At 31.6% G+C, this 22,148-nt stretch overlaps 2 protein-coding genes across 3 annotated transcripts; both read right to left on the bottom strand.

The window, feature by feature from the left end:
• Window positions 1-261: 261 nt before the first annotated feature.
• Window positions 262-3,330, bottom strand: LOC124939204 (G-type lectin S-receptor-like serine/threonine-protein kinase At1g11410). 2 transcript variants are annotated; one of them, XM_047479706.1, is made up of 7 exons: window positions 2,082-3,330; window positions 1,879-2,019; window positions 1,613-1,806; window positions 1,327-1,537; window positions 1,001-1,238; window positions 774-921; window positions 262-693 (listed from the first exon to the last, which is right to left on the bottom strand). In XM_047479706.1, the coding sequence occupies exons 1-7, from the start codon at window positions 3,328-3,330 to the stop codon at window positions 388-390; spliced, it is 2,487 nt and encodes an 828-aa protein (XP_047335662.1). In that variant the 3' UTR covers window positions 262-387. The 2 variants fall into 2 exon arrangements, with proteins under 2 accessions (XP_047335662.1, XP_047335663.1); XM_047479707.1 differs by lacking the exons at window positions 1,879-2,019; window positions 2,082-3,330 and having other exon boundaries at window positions 1,327-1,554; window positions 1,613-1,698.
• Window positions 3,331-6,549: 3,219 nt separating this feature from the next.
• Window positions 6,550-21,787, bottom strand: LOC124939685 (G-type lectin S-receptor-like serine/threonine-protein kinase At1g11410). Its single transcript, XM_047480136.1, has 21 exons — window positions 21,603-21,787; window positions 21,369-21,516; window positions 21,088-21,287; window positions 18,122-19,423; window positions 17,992-18,068; window positions 17,746-17,874; window positions 17,455-17,639; window positions 17,118-17,328; window positions 16,785-17,022; window positions 16,551-16,698; window positions 16,173-16,470; window positions 13,076-13,313; window positions 11,064-11,209; window positions 10,245-10,266; window positions 9,971-10,134; window positions 8,218-8,277; window positions 7,780-7,964; window positions 7,491-7,701; window positions 7,189-7,426; window positions 6,950-7,097; window positions 6,550-6,855 (listed from the first exon to the last, which is right to left on the bottom strand). The coding sequence occupies exons 1-21, from the start codon at window positions 21,770-21,772 to the stop codon at window positions 6,550-6,552; spliced, it is 4,824 nt and encodes a 1,607-aa protein (XP_047336092.1). The 5' UTR covers window positions 21,773-21,787.
• Between the last annotated feature and the right edge of the window lie 361 nt (window positions 21,788-22,148).

Below are 22,148 nucleotides of genomic sequence, written 5' to 3'. Positions count from 1 at the left end.
CTTCAATTAATGTTTCTAGAATATTATTTTCTTGATTTGTCAAAAGATGTGTATAGATATTTTGGGGTCAATTTCATATCGAGATAAAATATTCTCACTTTTTAGAGTGTTTTTAATGAGAATTGAAATTTAGATTTAATACTTTTCATTTGAGCCTAGTGAGTATATTAATTGATTATTATTAGTTCATATTGAAAAATCACAAGAGACTATTTGTTTATAGGGAGTTGGTTATCATCACATTTATATAGAAAAAGTTACATGAAATAAAATTTTATTATCACAATTTCAATGTAACCCACTTAGTAGCTAGGAATAAGAAAAGATCTAAATTTGGCTGGTTTCTCCACCTTTAACTATTGTCAAAACTTAAATATCATATTCATTTCATCGACCAACAATCTGACTGATGGTCAGGTCATTGTTGGATTGGGCTTTAGCGCTTGCTGATGAATCTGAGGCATCGATCTCTTGTCCTTTGAAGATGAACGCGGGTTGTTTTGGAGGAGGCAAGTCTATATCGTTGCAAAGCATGAGAGCAATATTTGACATGGTTGGCCTATCCGTCACAAGTTCTTGAACGCATAGAAGTCCTATGTGAAAGCATCTCAAAGCTTTCTTTTGTGGATATGAATCACCCATTAACGAATCAATCATCTCAAAGGCCTTGCCTTCTTTCCACAAGTCCCAAACCTAAAAGATAAAATTAAGAGAAATATTATGATGGAATTAATTAGTTGTTATAATTATAAACTTAATTGAGTAACACGCACATGTCCTATCAAATTAATTGTGTTATCCCGATAATAAGTGTTATTTCTTTTTCCACTTATAATCTCAAGCAATAAGACACCGAAGCTGAAGACATCAGATCTTGTAGAGAATAATCCTCCCATTGCATATTCCGGAGACATATAACCACTGCAAATTATATACATGAGATGCAATTAAGTGAAAAACTGAAATACATGTTACAATAAGATTATATCAAAGTACTTACTATGTTCCAACTACCCTCTTTGTATTGACTTCTATTTCATCACCTTTAAAAATTCTAGCCATTCCAAAATCCGAAATTTTAGGGTTCAGCTCATCGTCTAATAAAATATTGCTAGCTTTCAAATCTCTATGAATTATTCTCAATCGAGAGTCTTGATGAAGGTATATCATTCCCCTTGTAATCCCTAATATAATGTTAAACCGCTTCTCCCAATTGAGCATAGAGCATTTCTCTTTATCTACATCAAAATTTCATTAGTTGTGAATTAATTTTCATTCTTTATATGGTAACAAAACTTCATATTTGAGTAACTAATAGTCACATACCAAAGATGAAAGAGTCCAAACCCTTATTTGGTAAATATTCATATACGAGCATCTTCTCATGATGTTCAACACAACATCCTAACAGTCTAACCAAATTTCTATGTTGGAGTTTAACAATTAACGAAACTTCATTCTTGAATTCTTCCATTCCTTGATTCGAACACTTTGCTAGTCTCTTAACCGCAATTTCTAATCCATTCCTCAAACGCCCCTGCATGAATCAAGTGACTAAGCAAGGGAATTAAGTAGTAGATTACATAATCAATATAATGTTCAAATCATGAACCTTATAAACAGTGCCAAACCCGCCTTCTCCCAATTTGTTGGAAATGGAAAAATTATCAGTTGCTGCAACAATGCTATTGAGGTCAAAAAACGGAAAATCATCATCAAAGGCGCCCTTTTCTGTTGTGGAACCTTCAAGCAATGAACCATTAACGGTAGAAAGCAACATTTGTCGACGTTCCTTCCTTATTCGATCTGAATTGTTATTATATATAAGCCACTGAATCTAAGAAAGAATCTTAAGAACATGAATTAAACAAGTTTTACCCTTTTTCTTTTGAATAGTTATAAGCCAAATTATAACTGCACCAAGGGCTAATGCTACTGAAATTGAGGCCACAATTATGTATACCACCCCTCTGCCGTCTCCTTTAAGCTGTGGCTTCTTGTATTCAACTTCCGGCGTTTCTGTGAATCATGCAAATCTTTAATGAATTTGGTAAAAAATTAAGTAATGGAAGATTACCCACCTAATTCTGCGGCGGAAACGCGAATGTACAAGTCCTGGCCTCCGCCAGGAACCACTCTGTTATCGAGCAATTCTCCGTGCCATGTTACACACTGATCTTGATCTTCGGTGGTTGCATAAGCTGTGCAGGTGCAATTATTCAGGCATTGTTCTCTGCATTCTTGTAATCCATTAGTCCTGTTCAGGCGAGCCAATCTTGTATCAGGTGACTTAGCTTGCTCAACCTTAACAAACCCATCTCCTTTCCCACAAATCGGCCGACCTTTCTTCCTCAAACACCCACCAGAGCCGTCACTCTTCCAATTGGGTTCAAACCCAGGTAGACATTTGCACTTAAAACTCGAAGTAATTTGCAGGTCGCAGTTTCCATACGATCCGCAGTAGTTGTAAAAGTCACATTGATCCGTTTGGCCTGACAACATGAACCATTGACTGTTGCTGTAATTCCACGATAATCTCTGAACGAAACCGGAAGAATTCAACGAGATCCTCAACCTCCACATAGTTTCGTACAATATAAACATCACTGACGCCTCCTCACTATTGTTTGTGAATTTTGTTTTAATAAAATCCGTCGACAAATTCTGTGCTGACCCAATCCAACCCTGTCCTATCCACGGGCCGGATCTCCACAACCGTTTAGAACCATATTTTTGGATCAGTTCAGGCAGCTCGGTTACATCCATTTGCAATGAGAAATCTCCTGTTCCTGGATCATCTTCAGACTTCCATGAAGTAAGGAACCTGTTTAGACCTGTCTTTCGGTCAAGACCCAGTTTCATGAAAGGAAGCATAGTGTCGGTGGGATGATCGAAGCTCTGCCATACGACGGCGTCTTCATGAAACAATTTCAAGTTCCCGGTATCCAACAGTTGACAGGAGAATCGATTCCCGGAGACTGAGGTTGTCGTCGATACATTGGTGGACCAAACAGGGTCTGAACCGGATGAGGAGAGGATTAAAAGGTTTCCTGTTCCGTCAAGGGAGAGGACGCCGGAGGAATCAGGAACAGGGTTGTCTCTGTTTGCAACCCAGACAACGGTTTGGTTAGAAAAGGCGTACCAAATTCCGATGTATCGGTTAGTAGACTTGCCGGGGCTGAAGAATCCAAGAGTAAAGATCCCACCTTTAGAGACGACCAAGCTGCTGCCGTTGTCCTGTAATGGTTTGTCGAAGGTTATGGTGTCTAGTGAGTTGCTACAACGGTATTGGAAAATTAGAAAGAGAAGCATTAAAATTGATATCTTCATTATTAATTTTCTAAGTGGCTGCTCTCTCATCTTTCTATGTTTATTTATTTAAAATGATTTCTCAACTTTCAAAGACTTAATAATGACTAAATATAGTCAAGATTATATGGTTGGTTTTTATTGAAATATCTAATTATGAGATATCTAATATGTTTTCATTGTTATACGTACGTACAAATGTCACAGTTAAGAATATGTTTTATGATCGATATAATTATGAGAATTTTTCCTATAAAAGAGTTTACTTTTGTTAGAATGCAAAAAAGTGTCCCCGTCTGAACAAGAACTTTATGAGTTGGTAAGACATTGATAGTTTTCATGTAGGACATTGTATTTTTTTTTTGGAAAAAACGGTTAAAATGAGACAACAGATTAAGTATGTAGCCCGCAAACACACTTAACCATTTAACCCGGCGTAGAACTTGCTACCTGACAGGCTCGAATTCAAGAACTTATGTTAGTATCTACCTCTTTTTGCCGTTAGACTAGAAGAAGGGATAATGTGGGACATTGTTATAATTTATTCTTTAAGATAATTCCATATAATTTTTGTTGAAATAAGTTTTGGAGTCAATGATTCAATCCAATATCTCGTTTTTTGGATGATGTGTTATTCACGGTGGATTTTTTATGGATGATATGTGAATAAATTGTTATAATTTATTCTTTAAGATGATTCCATATAATTTTTGTTGAAATAAGCTTTGGAGTCAATGATTCAATCCAATATCTCGTTTTTTTGGATGATGTGCTATTCACGATGGAATTTTTATGGATGATATGTGAATAAATTGTATTATGGTAAGTCGTTGTCGTATGTGTCACGAAAAAGTTGAATCGATAACTCACTTATTTTTGCATTGTCGAGGATGACTATATTATTGTGATTTACTGAGTAATGCCCGAGTCTTTGAGTAATTATTGAGAAGTTTGAATCGATACATATTACATTACTATCCCAATTATTTTATAGAGGAATCGGTCAAGGAGTTAATCGTAATTCTCGAATACCCACGAGTTCGGTAACCTAATGGGTAACTTTATATTTTTTTTCTTCTATGTAATGCCTCGTTGTTCTTAAAACATTTTTATCATTTATAATTATTTAATATATATATATATATATAATAAGTAAATATGAAGTCTAATTGCTAAAATAATGAATAATTATGAATACCAATAGGGTAAACTTCATTCTAATTTGTACTATATTTGTTTACAACATTGTGTTTACAAAATTCAGAAGTAGATAAATGTAATTTTGTTTTAAATTTATAAATAAAATATTGGAAAGAAAATTCAAGAATGTTTATGTTCAACATTAAATATAGAACAAATTGTTAACTTCATTCATAATGTGTTATTTTGAATGGTGCATCAACACTTTAAAAAATATGATTGCAAGATAATTGTTTTTAAGTGTTTATTTTGTTTTATTGAGAAATATAACTTGTAATATTTTAATTTTGTGTGTTAAAAAAAAATCCTATAGGTTCATTAATGGCTATATGGACTATACAATACTGTGTAATTTTTTTTAGTTAACACTATTACTCACAATTATGATCCTTATTATAAGTTATAACATTTTTTTTTATTGAAAATCATTTAAATATTAGATGACTTAGTCCTAGTGTATACATAATTATATATGTGATCGAAGTTTTATGGTTGAGATCATAAATTTTACCATTGGCTTTGCATTATTGAAGCCTTATTCACATTAATTAGTACCAAAACATATTAAATATGTCTACTAGACTTTGAAACGTTCCATATGTTATTTATGAATGTGTTGTTAGTTGAAGTTTTCAAGTAGACTTGGTTCTACTTTGAATTATTTTAAATTACTTCTTTTATAGGGAATATTTTTTTTTCAATAGTTCACAAATTCACAATAGAGAAAAATATAGTATTAAAAATGGGTAAAATACCTTACCTATACAGTATAAAAAAAAATTGTAATTATCAGTTAATTAAGTGAAAATACCAATCAAAGCTCAAAGATAAACAAGTCCCAAATATACTCCAAATTGAGATAATGGTCAACTTGAAGTTTAAAATTCTTCAAGTTCGGAGGAGAGTAAAAAGCTCGGTTTTGGGCTTGACTTCCAAAAGACTCTTATGCATATAGGATTGAGTTCGCAAAAACCCTTATCATAGACATATAAGACTATATGTATCAACATTTCATTTTTCCATAAGTGTTCTAAATGAGGTGTTTTAGGATTTATAAATAAGGATCATGAGTTAAAAAAAAAAATATCGTGTTTATATTCTTTTATTATTTTCATGTTTTTAGGACTTTTATTAATTTTTATTTTATTTTCTCATTTCATATAGTATTTTGTTGTAGTAAATAAATGATTTTATCATTTTTTTTATATATATTGACCATTTTAAAAAATTAAAATTTAAGAATTTATTTTTAAAAATAAATTAATAAACAAAAGAAGGGTCTGTAAATTATCCAAAATCATTTTCCTTTTTTATCTTAATTATTATTTTCAAAAAGTCATTTTTTTATAATTTAATTTTAGCTTACTCCACATAACTATAAGTTGTTAAATGTGAATCTTGGTGTATTGGGTGAAAGATAGAAAAAATAGTTATTTTTCTTGTTTGAAAATAATTTTTTCAACTCGTGACTTTTATAAATTCTTACATTTACTATACTTGGATCATATTCATGAATAACCACAAACCAAACTGAATACAAAGTAATGAATCATCCAACATTGGATCAATAATCTCAAGGACATGACCTTATTTTCACAAGTCCCAATTCTGAAAGACAAAATTAAATCGATAAAATGAATTAGGATTCGTACATGTCCAATTAAATTAATTTTGTTATCCGGGTAATAATTGATATTTCGTACCTAAAAGTATATTACTATTATAAGATTATGCCGGAATACTTACTATGTTCCAACTACATTAATTCTTTGTATTAACTTCCATTTCATCAACTCTAACAATTCTAGCCATTCCAAAATCCGAGATTTTAGGTTCAACTCATCTCATCGTCTAATAAAACATTCATAGCTTCAAATTTTTATGAATTATTCTCAATAGGAGTCTAATTAAAACTGACTCTTCACTTATGTATAGGCTATATTTCTGATGTTACAACCACCTTATTGTTCAATAACTTATTTAGGTAATAACATTCAATATACAAGACTCATTAAATGTATTGGAACAGTTGGACAAAAATCATCTAGCTATGATCTCAGTAATGCTAAGGTTGTTTATGGAGTTCACTTTAATGCTCGTCGATGAATCCGATGCATTCATGTCTTGTCCGTTGAAGATGAAAGCGGGTTGCTTTGGAGAAGGTAAAGACATCTCTTTGCATAGCATGAAAACAACTTCCGACATAGTTGGTCTATCCATAGCATGTTCTTGCACACATAGAAGTCCTATGTGAATGCATCTCAAAACTTCTTGGTTTGGCCATAAATCTCCCATCCTTGAGTCAATTATATCTAAGGCCTGACCTTCTTTCCATAATTCCCAAGCCTATATAACACATGTTAGTTATCAAATATTTCACTTCAAAGTACTAGCATAATTGGTTGTAATGATCAAACTTAATTATTTTATCACTACTTACATGTCCAATTAAATTAATCGTGTTCTCTCGATAATAACTGTTATTTTTCCTTCCACTTATAACCTCAAGCAATACAACACCGAAACTGAAGACATCAGATCTTATAGAGTATAGTCCTCCCATAGCATATTCTGGAGGCATATAACCACTGTAAATGGAATACATACCACAACATTTTGGTGAAATGATATTTTGGATTTGAAATATATACTACCTAAAGATTATGTCAAAACACTTACATTGTTCCAACTACCCTAATTGTATTTGCTTCATTTTGATTTTCATTAAAAATTCTTGCCATTCCAAAATCCGAGATTTTAGGATTCAACTCATTATCTAACAAAACATTGCTAGCTTTCAAGTCCCTGTGAATTATCCTCAACCGAGAATCTTGGTGAAGACAAACCATTCCCTTTGCAATTCCCAAAATGACAATATACCGTTTCTCCCAATTTAGTTGAGAACATTTCTCTTCATCTACATCAAAATTTTAGTTAACTTTATATTTGCTTGATTAAAATACGATAATTTGGCCACGTACCAAAAATGAATGAGGCCAAACCTTTATTTGGTAAGTATTCATATACGAGAACCATCTCATGATGTTCAACACAACATCCTAACAATCTCACCAAATTTCTATGTTGAAGTTTGGCAATTAACGAAACTTCGTTCTTAAACTCTTCCACACCTTGATGTGAACTTTTGGATAATCTTTTTACAGCAATCTCCACTCCATCCTTTAAACATCCCTGCATTAATTTAAGTAGTATATATATTGATTAATCAAGAAACTAATTAGATTTAACGTATATAGACATTGTATGTACCTTATAAACCGTGCCAAATCCGCCTTGTCCGAGTTTATTTGAAATGGAAAAATTGTTTGTGGCTGCAACAATGATACTAAGTTCAAAAAATGGGAAATCCTCAAAAGGATTTCCTGTTGTGGAAGGTTCAATCGATGAACTGTTAGCTGGAGTAAGCAGTATTTGTCTTTCCTTTATCTTTCTCTCTGTATTAATTATTAATATTGAGTTAATTCTCAATAAAAATAAAGTCATCCAATAAAATAATAAGTAAGATACTTATTATATAGTGTGAAATAGGAATTTACAAACTGTTTGTGGGCAGAAACCGAACAAAATTGAAGGAGCTTGAATATAATGTAACTTTTTTTTCTCAAACTGTTTATATTAAAACCACTAAACTATTAATATATTATATGTTTAGTATTTTTGGAAAGAGGTAAAAGTTTACTTATTTACCTTTTCTCCTTTTAACCATTATGAACCAGTAAACCATAAGTAGGACACCAATAGCTAATGCTATAGAGGTAAAGATCACAATTATGTAAACCATTTGTTGTTTATTCCTGACCTTAACTGACCGCTGCGACTTCAAATATTCAGCTGAAAGTTTGATAGAAATTGTGATTTCCTATTAGTTTTTCTTTCGATTTTTTTAATGTTTTTGTCGTTGAGCTTAAACGCACCTAATTCTATGGCAGCGACGTGTACGTAGAGGTTCTGGCCTCCACTTTGAACGAGTCTGATATCAAGCAATTCTCCGTGCCAAGTTATACAGTGATCAGGATCTTCAGCACTTGCGGAATAGATATTGCGGTTAAAAGACTAGCAAAAAATTCCAATCAAGGTGCCGAAGAATTTAAGAATGAAGTTTCTTTAATAGTGAAACTTCAACATAAGAATTTAGTTAGGCTTTTAGGACGTTGTTTTGAACCGCATGAGAAGATGCTTATATATGAATACTTGCCAAATAAGGGATTGGACTCGTTCATTTTTGGTAAGTGACCAATTATTACTTAAATAAATTTCTCTAACAAATATATATGTCTTCTAATCATGAAAGATAAAACTAATAAAACTTTGGTGTAGACGAAGATAAATGTTCTCTACTTAATTGGGAGAAGTGATTCAACATCATTTTGGGAATAGCAAGAGGAATGATATACCTTCACCAAGACCCGAGACTCAAAATAATTAATAGAGATTTAAAAACATCCAATATTTTATTGGATGATGGATTGAACCCTAAAATCTCAGATTTTGGAATGGCTAGAATTTTTTGAGGTGATCAAATGGAAGCCAATACAAAAAGGCAGTTGGAACATAGTAAGTGTTTTGACATAATGTTATAGTATTGTCTTTTACTCCATCTTACAATTTTCATTAAAATATTCTAACATATATTTTTCAGTGGTTATATGTCTCCAGAATATGCTATGGAAGGACTATATTCAATAAAATCCGATGTGTTCAACTTTAGTGTCATATTGCTTGAGATTATGAATGGGAGAAAAAATACCAGTTACCATCAAGAGAAAACGATTAATTTGATAGGACATGTATGACCTACTAAAATAGTTTCATTAATTATAGAACAACTAATTAAGGTGTATCATGGATTCATATATTCCATCTTTCAGGCTTGGGCATTATGGAACGAAGGTAAAGTCTTTGATATAATTGATTCGAAGATGGGTGATTCATGGAAACACGAAGAAGTTTTGAGATGTTTTCAAATAGGGCTTCTATGTGTGCAAGAACTTGCTTTGGACAGACCAACTATGTCAGATGTTGCTTTCATGCTATGCAAGTAAATGGCTTTACCTTCTCCCAAACAACCTGCTTTCATCCTCAATGGATATAAGATGAATGTCTTGGAATCACCAACATGTGTCAAAGTCATCTCGTTTAACAACATTACCATCACCGAGACCAATGGTCGATGATTTATGTTAAAAAGGCTGAAAATTATTTCAAATGAAACATTCTTTGGCTAACCTAGACTCATCCGTTCCTCAACATTACAACAAACTCGTGAGATCATTGTAATGTCATGTGTCTACACCTTATTTTCTTCAAATTATAAGGTGTAGACACATGACAGTACAATGATCTCACGAGTTTGTTGTAATGTGAGGGACTAAGGAGGGCTAGGTAAGCCGAAAGAATGTTTATTTGAAATTTTTTCAGCCTTTTAACATAAATCATCGACCATTGATCTCGGTGATGGTAAGGTTGTTAAACGAGATGACTTTGACACATGTTGGTGATTCCAAGACATTCATCTTATATCCATTGAGGATGAAAGCAGGTTGTTTGGGAGAAGGTAAAGCCATTTCCTTGCATAGCATGAAAGCAACATCTGACATAGTTGGTCTGTCCAAAACAAGTTCTTGCACACATTAGCCCTATTTGAAAACATCTCAAAACTTCTTCGTTTTTCCATGAATCACCCATCTTCGAATCAATTATATCAAAGACTTTACCTTCGTTCCATAATGCCCAAGCCTGAAAGATGGAATATATGAATCCATGATACACCTTAATTAATTGTTCTATACTTAATGAAACTATTTTAGTATGTCATACATGTCCTATCAAATTAATCGGGTTCTCTTGATGTTAATTTATATTTTTTCTCCCATTTATAATCCCAACTAATATGACACCAAAGCTGAAGACATCAGATTTTATTGAATATAGTCCTTCTATAGCATATTCTGGAGACATATAACCACTGAAAAATATATGTTAGAATATTTTAATGAAAATTGTAAGATGGAGTAAAGGACAATACTATAACATTATGTCAAAACACTTACTATGTTCCAACTACCCTTTTTGTATTGGCTTCCATTTGATCACCTCCAAAAATTCTAGCCATTCCAAAATCTGAGATTTTAGGGTTCAATCCATTATCCAATAAAATATTGGATGCTTTTAAATCTCTATGAATTATTTTGAATCTCGAGTCTCGGTGAAGGTATATCCTTCCTCTTGCTACTCTCAAAATGATGTTGAATCGTTTCTCCCAATTAAGTAGAGAACATTTATCTTCGTCTACACCAAAGTTTTATTAGTTGTATCTTCCATGATTAGAAGACATATATATTCGTTCAAGAAAATTATTCAAGTAATAGTAATTAGTCACTTACCAAAAATGAACGAGTCCAATCCCTTATTTGGCAAGTATTCATATATAAGCATCTTCTCATGCGGTTGAAAACAACATCCTAAAAGCCTAACTAAATTCTCATGTTGAAGTTTCACTATTAAAGAAACTTCATTCTTAAATTCTTCCGTACCTTGATCGGAATTTTTTGCTAGTCTTTTAACCGCAATATCTATTCTGCAAGTGCTGAAGATCCTGATCACTGTATAATTTGGCACGGAGAATTGCTCGATATCAGACTCGTTCAAGGTGGAGGCCAGAACCTCTTCGTACGCGTCGCTGCCATAGAATTAGGTGCGTTTAAGCTCAACGACAAAAACATTAAAAAATTGAAAGAAAAACTAATAGGAAATCACAATTTCTATCAAATTTTCAGCTAAATATTTGAAGTCGCAGCGGTCAGGAATAAACAACAAATGGTTTACATAATTGTGATCTTTACCTCTATAGCATTAGCTATTGGTGTCCTACTTATGGTTTACTGGTTCATAATGGTTAAAAGGAGAAAAGGTAAATAAGTAAACTTTTACCTCTTTCCAAAAATACTAAACATATAATATATTAATAGTTTAGTGGTTTTAATATAAACAGTTTGAGAAAAAAAGTTACATTATATTCAAGCTCCTTCAATTTTGTTCGGTTTCTGCCCACAAACAGTTTGTAAATTCCTATTTCACACTATATAATAAGTATCTTACTTATTATTTTATTGGATGACTTTATTTTTATTGAGAATTAACTCAATATTAATAATTAATACAGAGAGAAAGATAAAGGAAAGACAAATACTGCTTACTCCAGCTAACAGTTCATCGATTGAACCTTCCACAACAGGAAAGCCTTTTGAGGATTTCCCATTTTTCGAACTTAGGACCATTGTTGCAGCCACAAACAATTTTTCCATTTCAAATAAACTCGGACAAGGCGGATTTGGCACGGTTTATAAGGTACATACAATGTCTATCTACGATAAATCTAATTAGTTTCTTGATTAATCAATATATATACTACTTAAATTAATGTAGGGATGTTTAAAAGATGGAAGGGAGATTGCTGTAAAAAGATTAGCCAAAAGTTCACATCAATGTGTGGAAGAGTTTAAGAATGAAGTTTCGTTAATTGCCAAACTTCAACATAGAAATTTGGTGAGATTGTTAGGATGTTGTGTTGAACATCATGAGAAGGTTCTCGTATATGAATACTTACCGAATAAAGGCTTGGACTCATTCATTTTCGGTACGTGACCAAATTATCATATTTTAATTAAGCAAATATAAAGTTAACGTACAACTAAAATTTTGATTAAAATTTTGATATAGATGAAGAGAAATGTTCTCAACTAAATTGGGAGAAACGGTATAACATCATTTTGGAAATTGCAAAGGGAATGGTTTATCTTCACCAAGATTCTCGATTGAGGATAATTCACAGGGACTTGAAAGCTAGCAATGTTTTGTTAGATAATGAGTTGAATCCTAAAATCTCGGATTTTAGAATGGCAAGAATTTTTAAAGGCAATCAAAATGAAGCAAATACAATTAGGGTAGTTGGAACAATGTAAGTGTTTTGACATAATCTTTAGGTAGTATATATTTCAAATCCAAAATATCATATTCACCAAAATATTGTGGTATGTATTACATTTGTAGTGGTTATATACCTCCGGAATATGCTATGGGAGGACTATACTCGATACGATCTGATGTCTTCAGTTTCGGTAGTGGAAGAAAAAATAACAGTTACTATCCAGAGAACACGATTAATTTGATTGGACATGTAAGTAGTGATAAAATAATTAAGTTTGATCATTATAACCACTTATGCCAGTACTTTAAAGTGATATATATATATTGGTTATCAAATATATCACTTCAAAGTAATAGCATAAGTGGGCATAAGTGGTTGTAATCAGATTAAATTAATCGTGTTTTATTGATTATAACTGTTATTTTTCCTTCCACTTATAACCTCGAGTAATACAACACCGAAACTGAAGACATCAGATCTTACCAAGTATATTCCTCTCATAGCATATTCCGGAGGCATATAAACACTACAAATGTAATACATACCACAACATTTTGGTGAATATGATATTTTGGATTTGAAATATATACTACCTAAAGATTATGTCAAAACACTTACATTGTTCCAACTACCCTAATTGTATTTGCTTCATTTTTATTTTCTTTAAAAATTCTTGCCATTCCAAAATCCGAGATTTTAAGATTGAACTCATTATCTAACAAAACATTGCTAGTTTTCAAGTCATTGTGAATTATCCTCAACCGAGAATCTTGGTGAAGATAAACCATTCCCTTTGCAATTCCCAGAATGATGTTATACCGTTTCTCCCAATTTAGTTGAGAACATTTCTCTTCATCTACATCAAAATTTTAGTTAACTTTATATTTGCTTGATTAAAATACGATAATTTGGCCACGTACCGAAAATGAATGAGTCCAAGCCTATATTTGGTAAGTATTTATATACGAGAACCTTCTCATGATGTTCAACACAACATCCTAACAACCTCACCAAATTTCTATGTTGAAGTTTGGCAATGAACGAAACTTCATTCTTAAACTCTTCCACGCCTTGATGTGAACTTTTCGCTAATCTTTTCACAGTAATCTCTACCCCATCCTTTAAACATCCCTGCATTAATTTAAGTAGTATATATATTGAATGGAAGCCAAGTATCTCGATCCTCCTCATCCGGTTCAGACCCTGTTTGGTTGGACAATGTCAACTCAGCCTTAGGGAATCAGTTTTCTTGTCATCTTTTGGATACAGGGAACTTGAAATTGGTTAAATAATGTTATTGCCATATAAATATATTGGCATTTATAAGTCAATAACTATTCACATGACTATTTGAATATGATTTCTCATGCAAAATAAAATTAAAGATTTATTCACAATTATGGTCCTTATTTAATGAAAATCATTTAAATATTACATTAGCTTGTGTATACATAATTACATTCGTTCACACGACTAATATAAATATATTTTAAACGACTACATTTTGTACATAAAAGATCCCACATTAAATATGACTACTAGACTTGTCATTTAGTTGAAGTTTTCAAGTAGACTTGTTCTACTTTGAATTATATTAGAATACTTCTTTTATAGGGAATATTTTTTTCAATAGAGAAAAATTGTATTAATCATGGGTAAAATACCTTATCTATGCAAACCTAGTTTAATACAAGTCACAATAAAAAAGAATGTAATGATAAGTTAATTAATTAAGTGAAAATATCAATCAAACTCAAAGAAAAACAGGTCCCAAATATATATACTTTAGGCTCCAAATTGAGATAATCAATAGGTCAACTTGAGGTTTAAAATTCTTCAAGTTCGCAATATAGTAAGAAAAACTCGATTTTGCGCCGAATAAAATTGTGTTTCTATTCTTTTCTTATTTTCATGTTTTTGTGACTTTTTTAATATTTTATTTTATTTTTTTATATCATATTCAACGATTCTTATGATATCTTTTAATATACATGGATATTTTTTATAATAAAAATAAATTTAAGAATTTAATAAACAAAAGAAGGGCATAAATTAATTAATCAAGAAATTAATTAGATTGAATGTAGATGTGCATTTTAATGTTATAATTAATGTTATAATGTTACATATATATTATTGTTTTTTTTGTAGAGGTGGACTTGAAATTATTTAATAATATTTTTTTTATACTTAATTCTTTTATTTTATTTATATTTAATAAAAAAAATAAAAAAGTGAATTAAGTATATTATGAATTTTAATTCAAATTATTTTGGATTAATTGAATTATTCAAATTCAATCATAATTAAACTAAATCTAAATTTAATTCAAACCAAAATAGTTAATCAAATGTTCACATCTAAGATAATCTCATCTAATATTTTCTTATTTAATTATTTCATCTAATATTTTCTTATTTAATTACTTCATCTCTATCCTTCACCTTCTCTTCCAATTAGCATGAATATATATTGTGTAATTATTTATGTATTACATTAATTTATTAAATTTCTTTTAAATATATTAAACCTAAGGAGGGGTCAATTATATGGTGTTTTTAAGTGGTTGGGATAGTAATGTATTTATATTTAATCTCTTGTAAGGGAATAAATTCTTATTAAAAAAAATGTAAATTACATGTTTCATTTCTAATAATGTTTTTGTTAGGTATTGATTTGGTCAAACACGGAGAGAGGTGTATGTTTGTAATTGGAAGTTAAGAAAATATTTTTCATTTAGAAAGAGATTGCGGTCGAATGGCAATGAAGTAATAAACGCCATGAGAAAAATCACACGTAGAAGGATGGATAGAAAATTAATTAAAGATCTCTAAATAAATTATTAAAAACATTAGTCATGTAGTTTTAATATTGTTTTTGGTATAAAAAAAATGTATTAAATGAAGTGGGACAGTAAGAGAAAACAAGGTTAACCAAGTCAAAATGGAAAAGGACCTCATTGAATTATATAATTATAAATATTAAGATTATTTTTTAAATAATCCAATGGTAATTGGTGATGAAGAATATTAGTTTGTGAACATGTTTTTCTTATAAGTATAACAGCTTACGTACGTAGTCTCAACTTATTCTTAATTAATATTAATATATTAAAATCACAAAATTGATAATACTTGAGGACTTTAAAAACTACGTACTATATACATGAGAGATAAAACAAATTCGAATAAAATAAAAAAAAAAAGCAAATATAAATTACTTAATTTAAATAATTTAACACCTTTTTTTTCAATTCAACCCATGCCAATATTTTTTTTCCAGAAATGAAAGAAAAAAGAAAATGAACATAATGAAACCATTTTTTTCAAATGAAAGTAGAGAAAATTAATATATTAAGATAGTGTGGATTTGCTATTTTTTGAAGTCTCGTTTTTTCCAATTTGACCACTAATGTCATAATTTGAAAATTTTTATGTCTTACTTAACAGACATATTTTGTGATCTATATGAAGCCTTGCATTAATAAAATAAAAGTCATTTTTCATAAATTTAATAACTATAAATAACTATTATCCTTCTGTAACATTTTTAAATAGATATCCTTTCTAGAAGATACTATAAAATAATTTTAGGTATAAAATGACTAAATGAAAGTGTGATTTATTAAATGTATCAAGCTATTACAAAAACAAACAATCTGACCCGTTTATACTCAAATCACAACATTTATATATATATAACATAAGTCATCGACCATTGATCTGTGTGATGGTCATATTGTTAATGGAGCTAGCTTTGAAACTTGTTGATGAATGGAGGACATTCATGTCATGTTTTTCGAAGATGAACGCTGGTTGCTTTGGAGCAGGTAAATCCATTTCTCTGCATAACATGAAAGCAACATCCGACATTGTTGGTCTCTCAAAAGCTTGTTCTTGTACGCATAGAAGCCCTATCTGAAAACTTCTCAAAACTTCTTCTCGTGGCCATGAATCACCCATCCTCGAATCAATTATATCAAAAATCTTACCTTCATTCCATTTGGCCCAAGCCTGAAAAATGAAATGATAAGATATAGATATTAGCATCAATTAATTGTGTTATAATTAGGAACATATCTAGTATAACATACATGTCCAATCAAATTAATCGTGTTCTCTTGATAGTAGCTGTTATTTTTTCTTCCACTTATAATTTCGAGTAATATAACACCGAAGCTGAATACATCAGATTTGACTGAGTATAATCCTCTCATAGCATATTCTGGAGACATATAACCACTGCAAATTACATCATGAAAACATTTTGGTAAAAAATCATTTTAAATTTGAAGCACAATAATATAAGATTATATCAAAACACTTACTATGTTCCAACTACTCTTTTTGTGTTTTCTTCCATCTGGTCACCTCTAAAAATTTTAGCCATTCCAAAATCTGAGATTTTTGGATTCAACCCATCATCTAACAAAACATTGCTAGTTTTTAAGTCTCTATGGATTATTCTCAATCGAGAGTCTTGGTGAAGGTATACCATTCCTTTTACGATCCCCAAAATGATGTTAAACCGTTTCTCCCAATCAAGTAGAGAACATTTATCTTCATCTGCATCCATATTGTATTCGTACTTAACCTTTAGTCGGTATAGAAAAACATTATAGATAGTTAAACTTGTAAAATAAATGTAAATGGTCACATACCGAATATAAAAGAGTCCAAGCCCTTATTTGACAAGTATTCATATACGAGCATTTTCTCATTTTGTTGAACACAACATCCTAAGAGCCTCACTAAATTCCTATGTTGGAGTTTGACAATTAAAGAAACTTCATTTTTAAATTCTTCCACTCCTTGATTTGAACTTTTCGCAAGCCTTTTAACTGCAATATTTAATCCATTCTTTAAACGTCCCTACATAGAGTGACAAAATTGATTAAGCAAGAAAGTAAATTGTTGCGCACAATAACTCATCATTATCATAAATTCGAGTCTTCAAACATTAACTATTTTAAAAAAATGTTTATTATATACAAGAACCTTATAAACTGAGCCAAACCCGCCTTCTCCCAGTTTGTTGGAAATGGAAAAGTTATCAGTCGCTATAACAATCGTATTGAGATCGAAAAAGGGAAAATCATTCAGCGACTTTTCGGTTGACCAACATTCATTTGTTGAGCCATCGGTAGGAGTAAGCAATATGTTACGTTCTTTTCTCTTTCTATCTGTATTTTCATTATATATGGTTACAATGTTAATGTGATATATATATATATATTTATAACCATAAAAAATGAAATAATTTTTAGTAGAAAATATTTTAAGAATTACCTTTTCTCCGTTTAACCATTATCAACCAATATAGTGCACAAAGGGCTAATAATATGGAGATGGAGGCCACAATAATGTATGCCACTTTAATACGTCGCCCCTTAGATTTTTGTAACTTCAAATATTCAGCTGTAAATAGATACAAGACAAGTGCATGATTTATCCATTCTCAACAAAATATGTGACCAGGTGGTGATGAACATCCTATGAACACTAATAAAGATAAGACTTGCAACTTTATGTTACTAAAAAAATCCCCTGTGTGAGAGGAGGGAAGAGGGAGCAAAGGATCTATACATTTTTTTTTGTGGTAGTAACAAAACCTTTGGAATATCCAAATTTAAGATTGGCCACTTTCTAAAAAAAGAAAAGAAACTTTTGAGACAATGATTGCTGACCTAAATCAATTGCATCGACGCGAACATACAAATCCTGGCCACCATCCGGCATGATTCTTGTGTCCATCAATTCTCCATACCAGGTTATGCAACCGCGGCCGCCACCGCCACCGCCACTTTCACCCTGCCCTGCAGTACTACTAGTACTTGCATAAGCTGTGCAAGTGCAATTATTCAGACATTGTTCTCTACATGCTTCTAATCCCATGCCCCGGTTCAGGCGAGCAACTATGGTATCCGGTGACTTAGCTCGCTCCACCTTCCAAAACCCGTCTCCTTTCCCACAAACCGACGTCCGACCATTCTTTCTCACACACCCGCCCGAACCATCTCCTGTTATATACCAGTTATCCTTTGACTTTGGCTCAAATCCAGGTAGGCACGTACACTCAAAAGTCCTCGTGGTTGTTTCTGGGTCGCAATTGCCATAAGCCCCGCATTGACTGTACTTGTTACAAGCTTCCAAATTGGCCGATGACCAAATCGCATACCACCGATGATTGTCCTCTTGCCATGTCACTCTCTGGAGAACACCGGACCCATTCACCACCAGCCTCGAATGAACCGATTCGTTAAACATTCTATACATAACCGATACCTCATCTTCGGTGTCCATGAAACTCACATTGAAATTAAATTGATTCATCACCGCAGGGGTTACTCCCACCCAACCTTTCCCGATCCACGGTCCGGTTCTCCATATCCGATTCGCACCCTGTTGGTAGATCAACTCCGGCGACTCGGTAATATCTAGTTTGTAAACCGATTCCCCTGTTCCGGGATCATCTTCAGATTTCCATGAAGTAAGGAACCGGTTTAGACCTGTCTTTCTGTCCAGACCCAGTTTCATGAATGGAAGCCATGTATCTGTGGGATGATCGAAGCTCTGCCATACTACCGTTTCTTCCTCTCCGTCAACCAATTTCAAGTTCCCTGTATCCAAAAGTTGACAAGAAACCTGATTCCCTGAGCCCGAGGTTGAGTTGACATTGGTTGACCAGACTGGGTCTGGTCCGGATGAGGAGGAGAGGATTACAAGGTTTCCTGTTCTATCTAGGGAGAGAACGCCGGAGGAATCAGGAACAGGGTTGTCTCTGTTGGCAACCCAGACGACGGTTTGGTTGGAGAATAAGTACCAAATTCCGACATATCGGTTAGTGGATGACTTGCCGGGGCTGAAGAATCCAAGGCCAAAGATCCCACCGTTGGAGACGATCAAGCTGCCGTCGTCCTTTAATGGGTTGTTGACGGTTATGGTGTCTAGAGAGTTGCAGTATCCAAAAAGAGAGAGAAGCAGAAGCACCACAAGAAGAAGAAGAAGAAGAATTGAGAATCCCATGATTTAAATTTAATTTTACAAATGAAAAGTGAGAGAACCTCCTTTAAGCAAGTTAATCATGATTAAATGTGAGTCTTGAAAATTCTGGACGAAATCACTTTTAACTATACATCAAAATAGGCCTAATTTGACTTCAAAAAACACGTTTAGTAAACAATTTTAATAATAAATCAAAGTATTTAAGGTCTGATGATTCATGTGATTTTCTAATATATTGTTTATTCAGCCTAACTTATTTGCTAATCTAATATATTGTTATAATAATGGTATAACTTTTGGGGAGTGGGTTATTTAAATATAATGATTTCAAGAAAATTGTAATTATTATTTTTTTTATAAAAAACCTTAAAAAAAAGTATTAATATATAATAATTTAAAATAAATATTATTTTAATTAATAAATTAAATAATATAATAAATAAGAGAAATTATAAAATGATATTAAAATAACCAAAACAAATCCAATATCTGGTATCACTAATTTTCATGTAAAAGAATTTTTAATTTTATTTAAATGAGAAATCATATTCAACCAGTCATGTCAATCATGTCAATATTCAATGGCGTATAAATGCCAATATTATGAACCATATATTTCAATGGCATGGAATCTTCTATGCCAATAACATTATTTAATCTCTGGGGAGTAAATTGTGGTCGATGGCTATATATTTATACAAATTACCCATTAATAGTCTATTTATAATACTTTACCAAGGTATGTAGTCAATTAATAAGAACTGGATAATCTAAAATAAATAAAATAATAATGTATAATAAATAAATGTATTAAACATACACCATGCCAAGGATTTGAATAAATTGAATACTAGTAGATGTATTTCATTGCTTAATGAATAAATTGAATCAAGTTAGACCTAATTCTACTATTTAAAAGCTTTTGTTTCCATTTATGATGCATTGTTTTTGTCTAAAAAAAAATCTCTTTGGAGGCTTTAATTTCTTTTCATTTTCTCTATGTTTTTCTTTTAAACAAAAAGTTTGATTCAATTTTCATTTCCAAAAGAAAAGTAAGGCTTTAAAAACAAGATATAATGGCGCATAATAGTGTTGCTTACGATAAATATAGTGTCGCAATAGGTGGAATGGGCTAAACTTTAACGACATATAAAATAATTCCATAAAAATCTAACCACAAAATGTATTTAATTTATTATTAAAATTTATACAAGATTATTTCATAAATATTTATTCTTTGAAATTATAATATTTAATTAAGCCAATACGAAGAAAAATAAACCAAATACCAATTTTCAGTAAGATCAAAATTGTTGAGTATATATTTTCAAGACTTGTTATTCATCAATCTATAGATATTTGTATTAAAAGGAGAATACTATTGGAAGAAAATAATCAAATAAGGGGTACACATGACATTACAATGATCTCACGAGTTTGTTGTAATGCGAGGGACGGATGAGTCTAGGTTAGCCAAATAATGTTTCATTTGAAATAATTTTCAGCCTTTTTAACATAAATCATCGATCATTGGTCTCGGTGATGGTAATGTTGTTAAACGAGATGACTTTGACACATGTTGGTGATTCCAAGACATTCATCTTATATCCATTGAGGATGAAAGCAGGTTGTTTGGGAGAAGGTAAAGCCATTTCCTTGCATAGCATGAAAGCAACATCTGACATAGTTGGTCTGTCCAAAGCAAGTTCTTGCACACATAGAAGCCCTATTTGAAAACATCTCAAAACTTCTTCGTGTTTCCATGAATCACCCATCTTCGAATCAATTATATCAAAGACTTTACCTTCGTTCCATAATGCCCAAGCCTGAAAGATGGAATATATGAATCCATGATACACATTAATTAGTTGTTCTATAATTAATGAAACTATTTTAGTATAGCATACATGTCCTATCAAATTAATCATGTTCTCTTGATGGTAACTGGTATTTTTTCTCCCATTTATAATCTCAAGCAATATGACACCAAAGCTGAAGACATCGGATTTTATTGAATATAGTCCTCCCATAGCATATTCTGGAGACATATAACCACTGAAAAATATATGTTAGAATATTTTTAATGAAAATTGTAAGATGGAGTAAAGGACAATACTATAACATTATGTCAAAACACTTACTATGTTCCAACTACCCTTTTTGTATTGGCTTCCATTTGATCACCTCCAAAAATTCTAGCCATTCCAAAATCTGAGATTTTAAGGTTCAATCTATCATCCAATAAAATATTGGATGCTTTTAAATCTCTATGAATTATTTTGAGTCTCGAGTCTTGGTGAAGATATATCATTCCTCTTGCTATTCCCCAAATGATGCTGAATCGCTTCTCCCAATTAAGTAGAGAACATTTATCTTCGTCTACATCAAAGTTTTATTAGTTTTATCTTTCATGATTAGAAGACATATATATTTGTTAGAGAAATTTATTTAAGTAATAATTGGTCACTTACCAAAAATTAACGAGTCCAATCCTTTATTTGGCAAGTATTCATATATAAACATCTTCTCATGCGGTTCAAAACAACATCCTAAAAGCCTAACTAAATTCTTATGTTGAAGTTTCACTATCAAAGAAACTTCATTTTTAAATTCTTTGGCACCTTGATTGGAAGTTATTGCTAGTCTTTTAACCGCAATATCTATTACGCAAGTGCTGAAGATCCTGA

This window comes from Impatiens glandulifera, chromosome 5 (assembly GCF_907164915.1).
Source record: "Impatiens glandulifera chromosome 5, dImpGla2.1, whole genome shotgun sequence".
Taxonomy (NCBI): Eukaryota; Viridiplantae; Streptophyta; class Magnoliopsida; order Ericales; family Balsaminaceae; genus Impatiens; species Impatiens glandulifera.
This window is presented reverse-complemented; position numbering and strand designations above follow the sequence as displayed.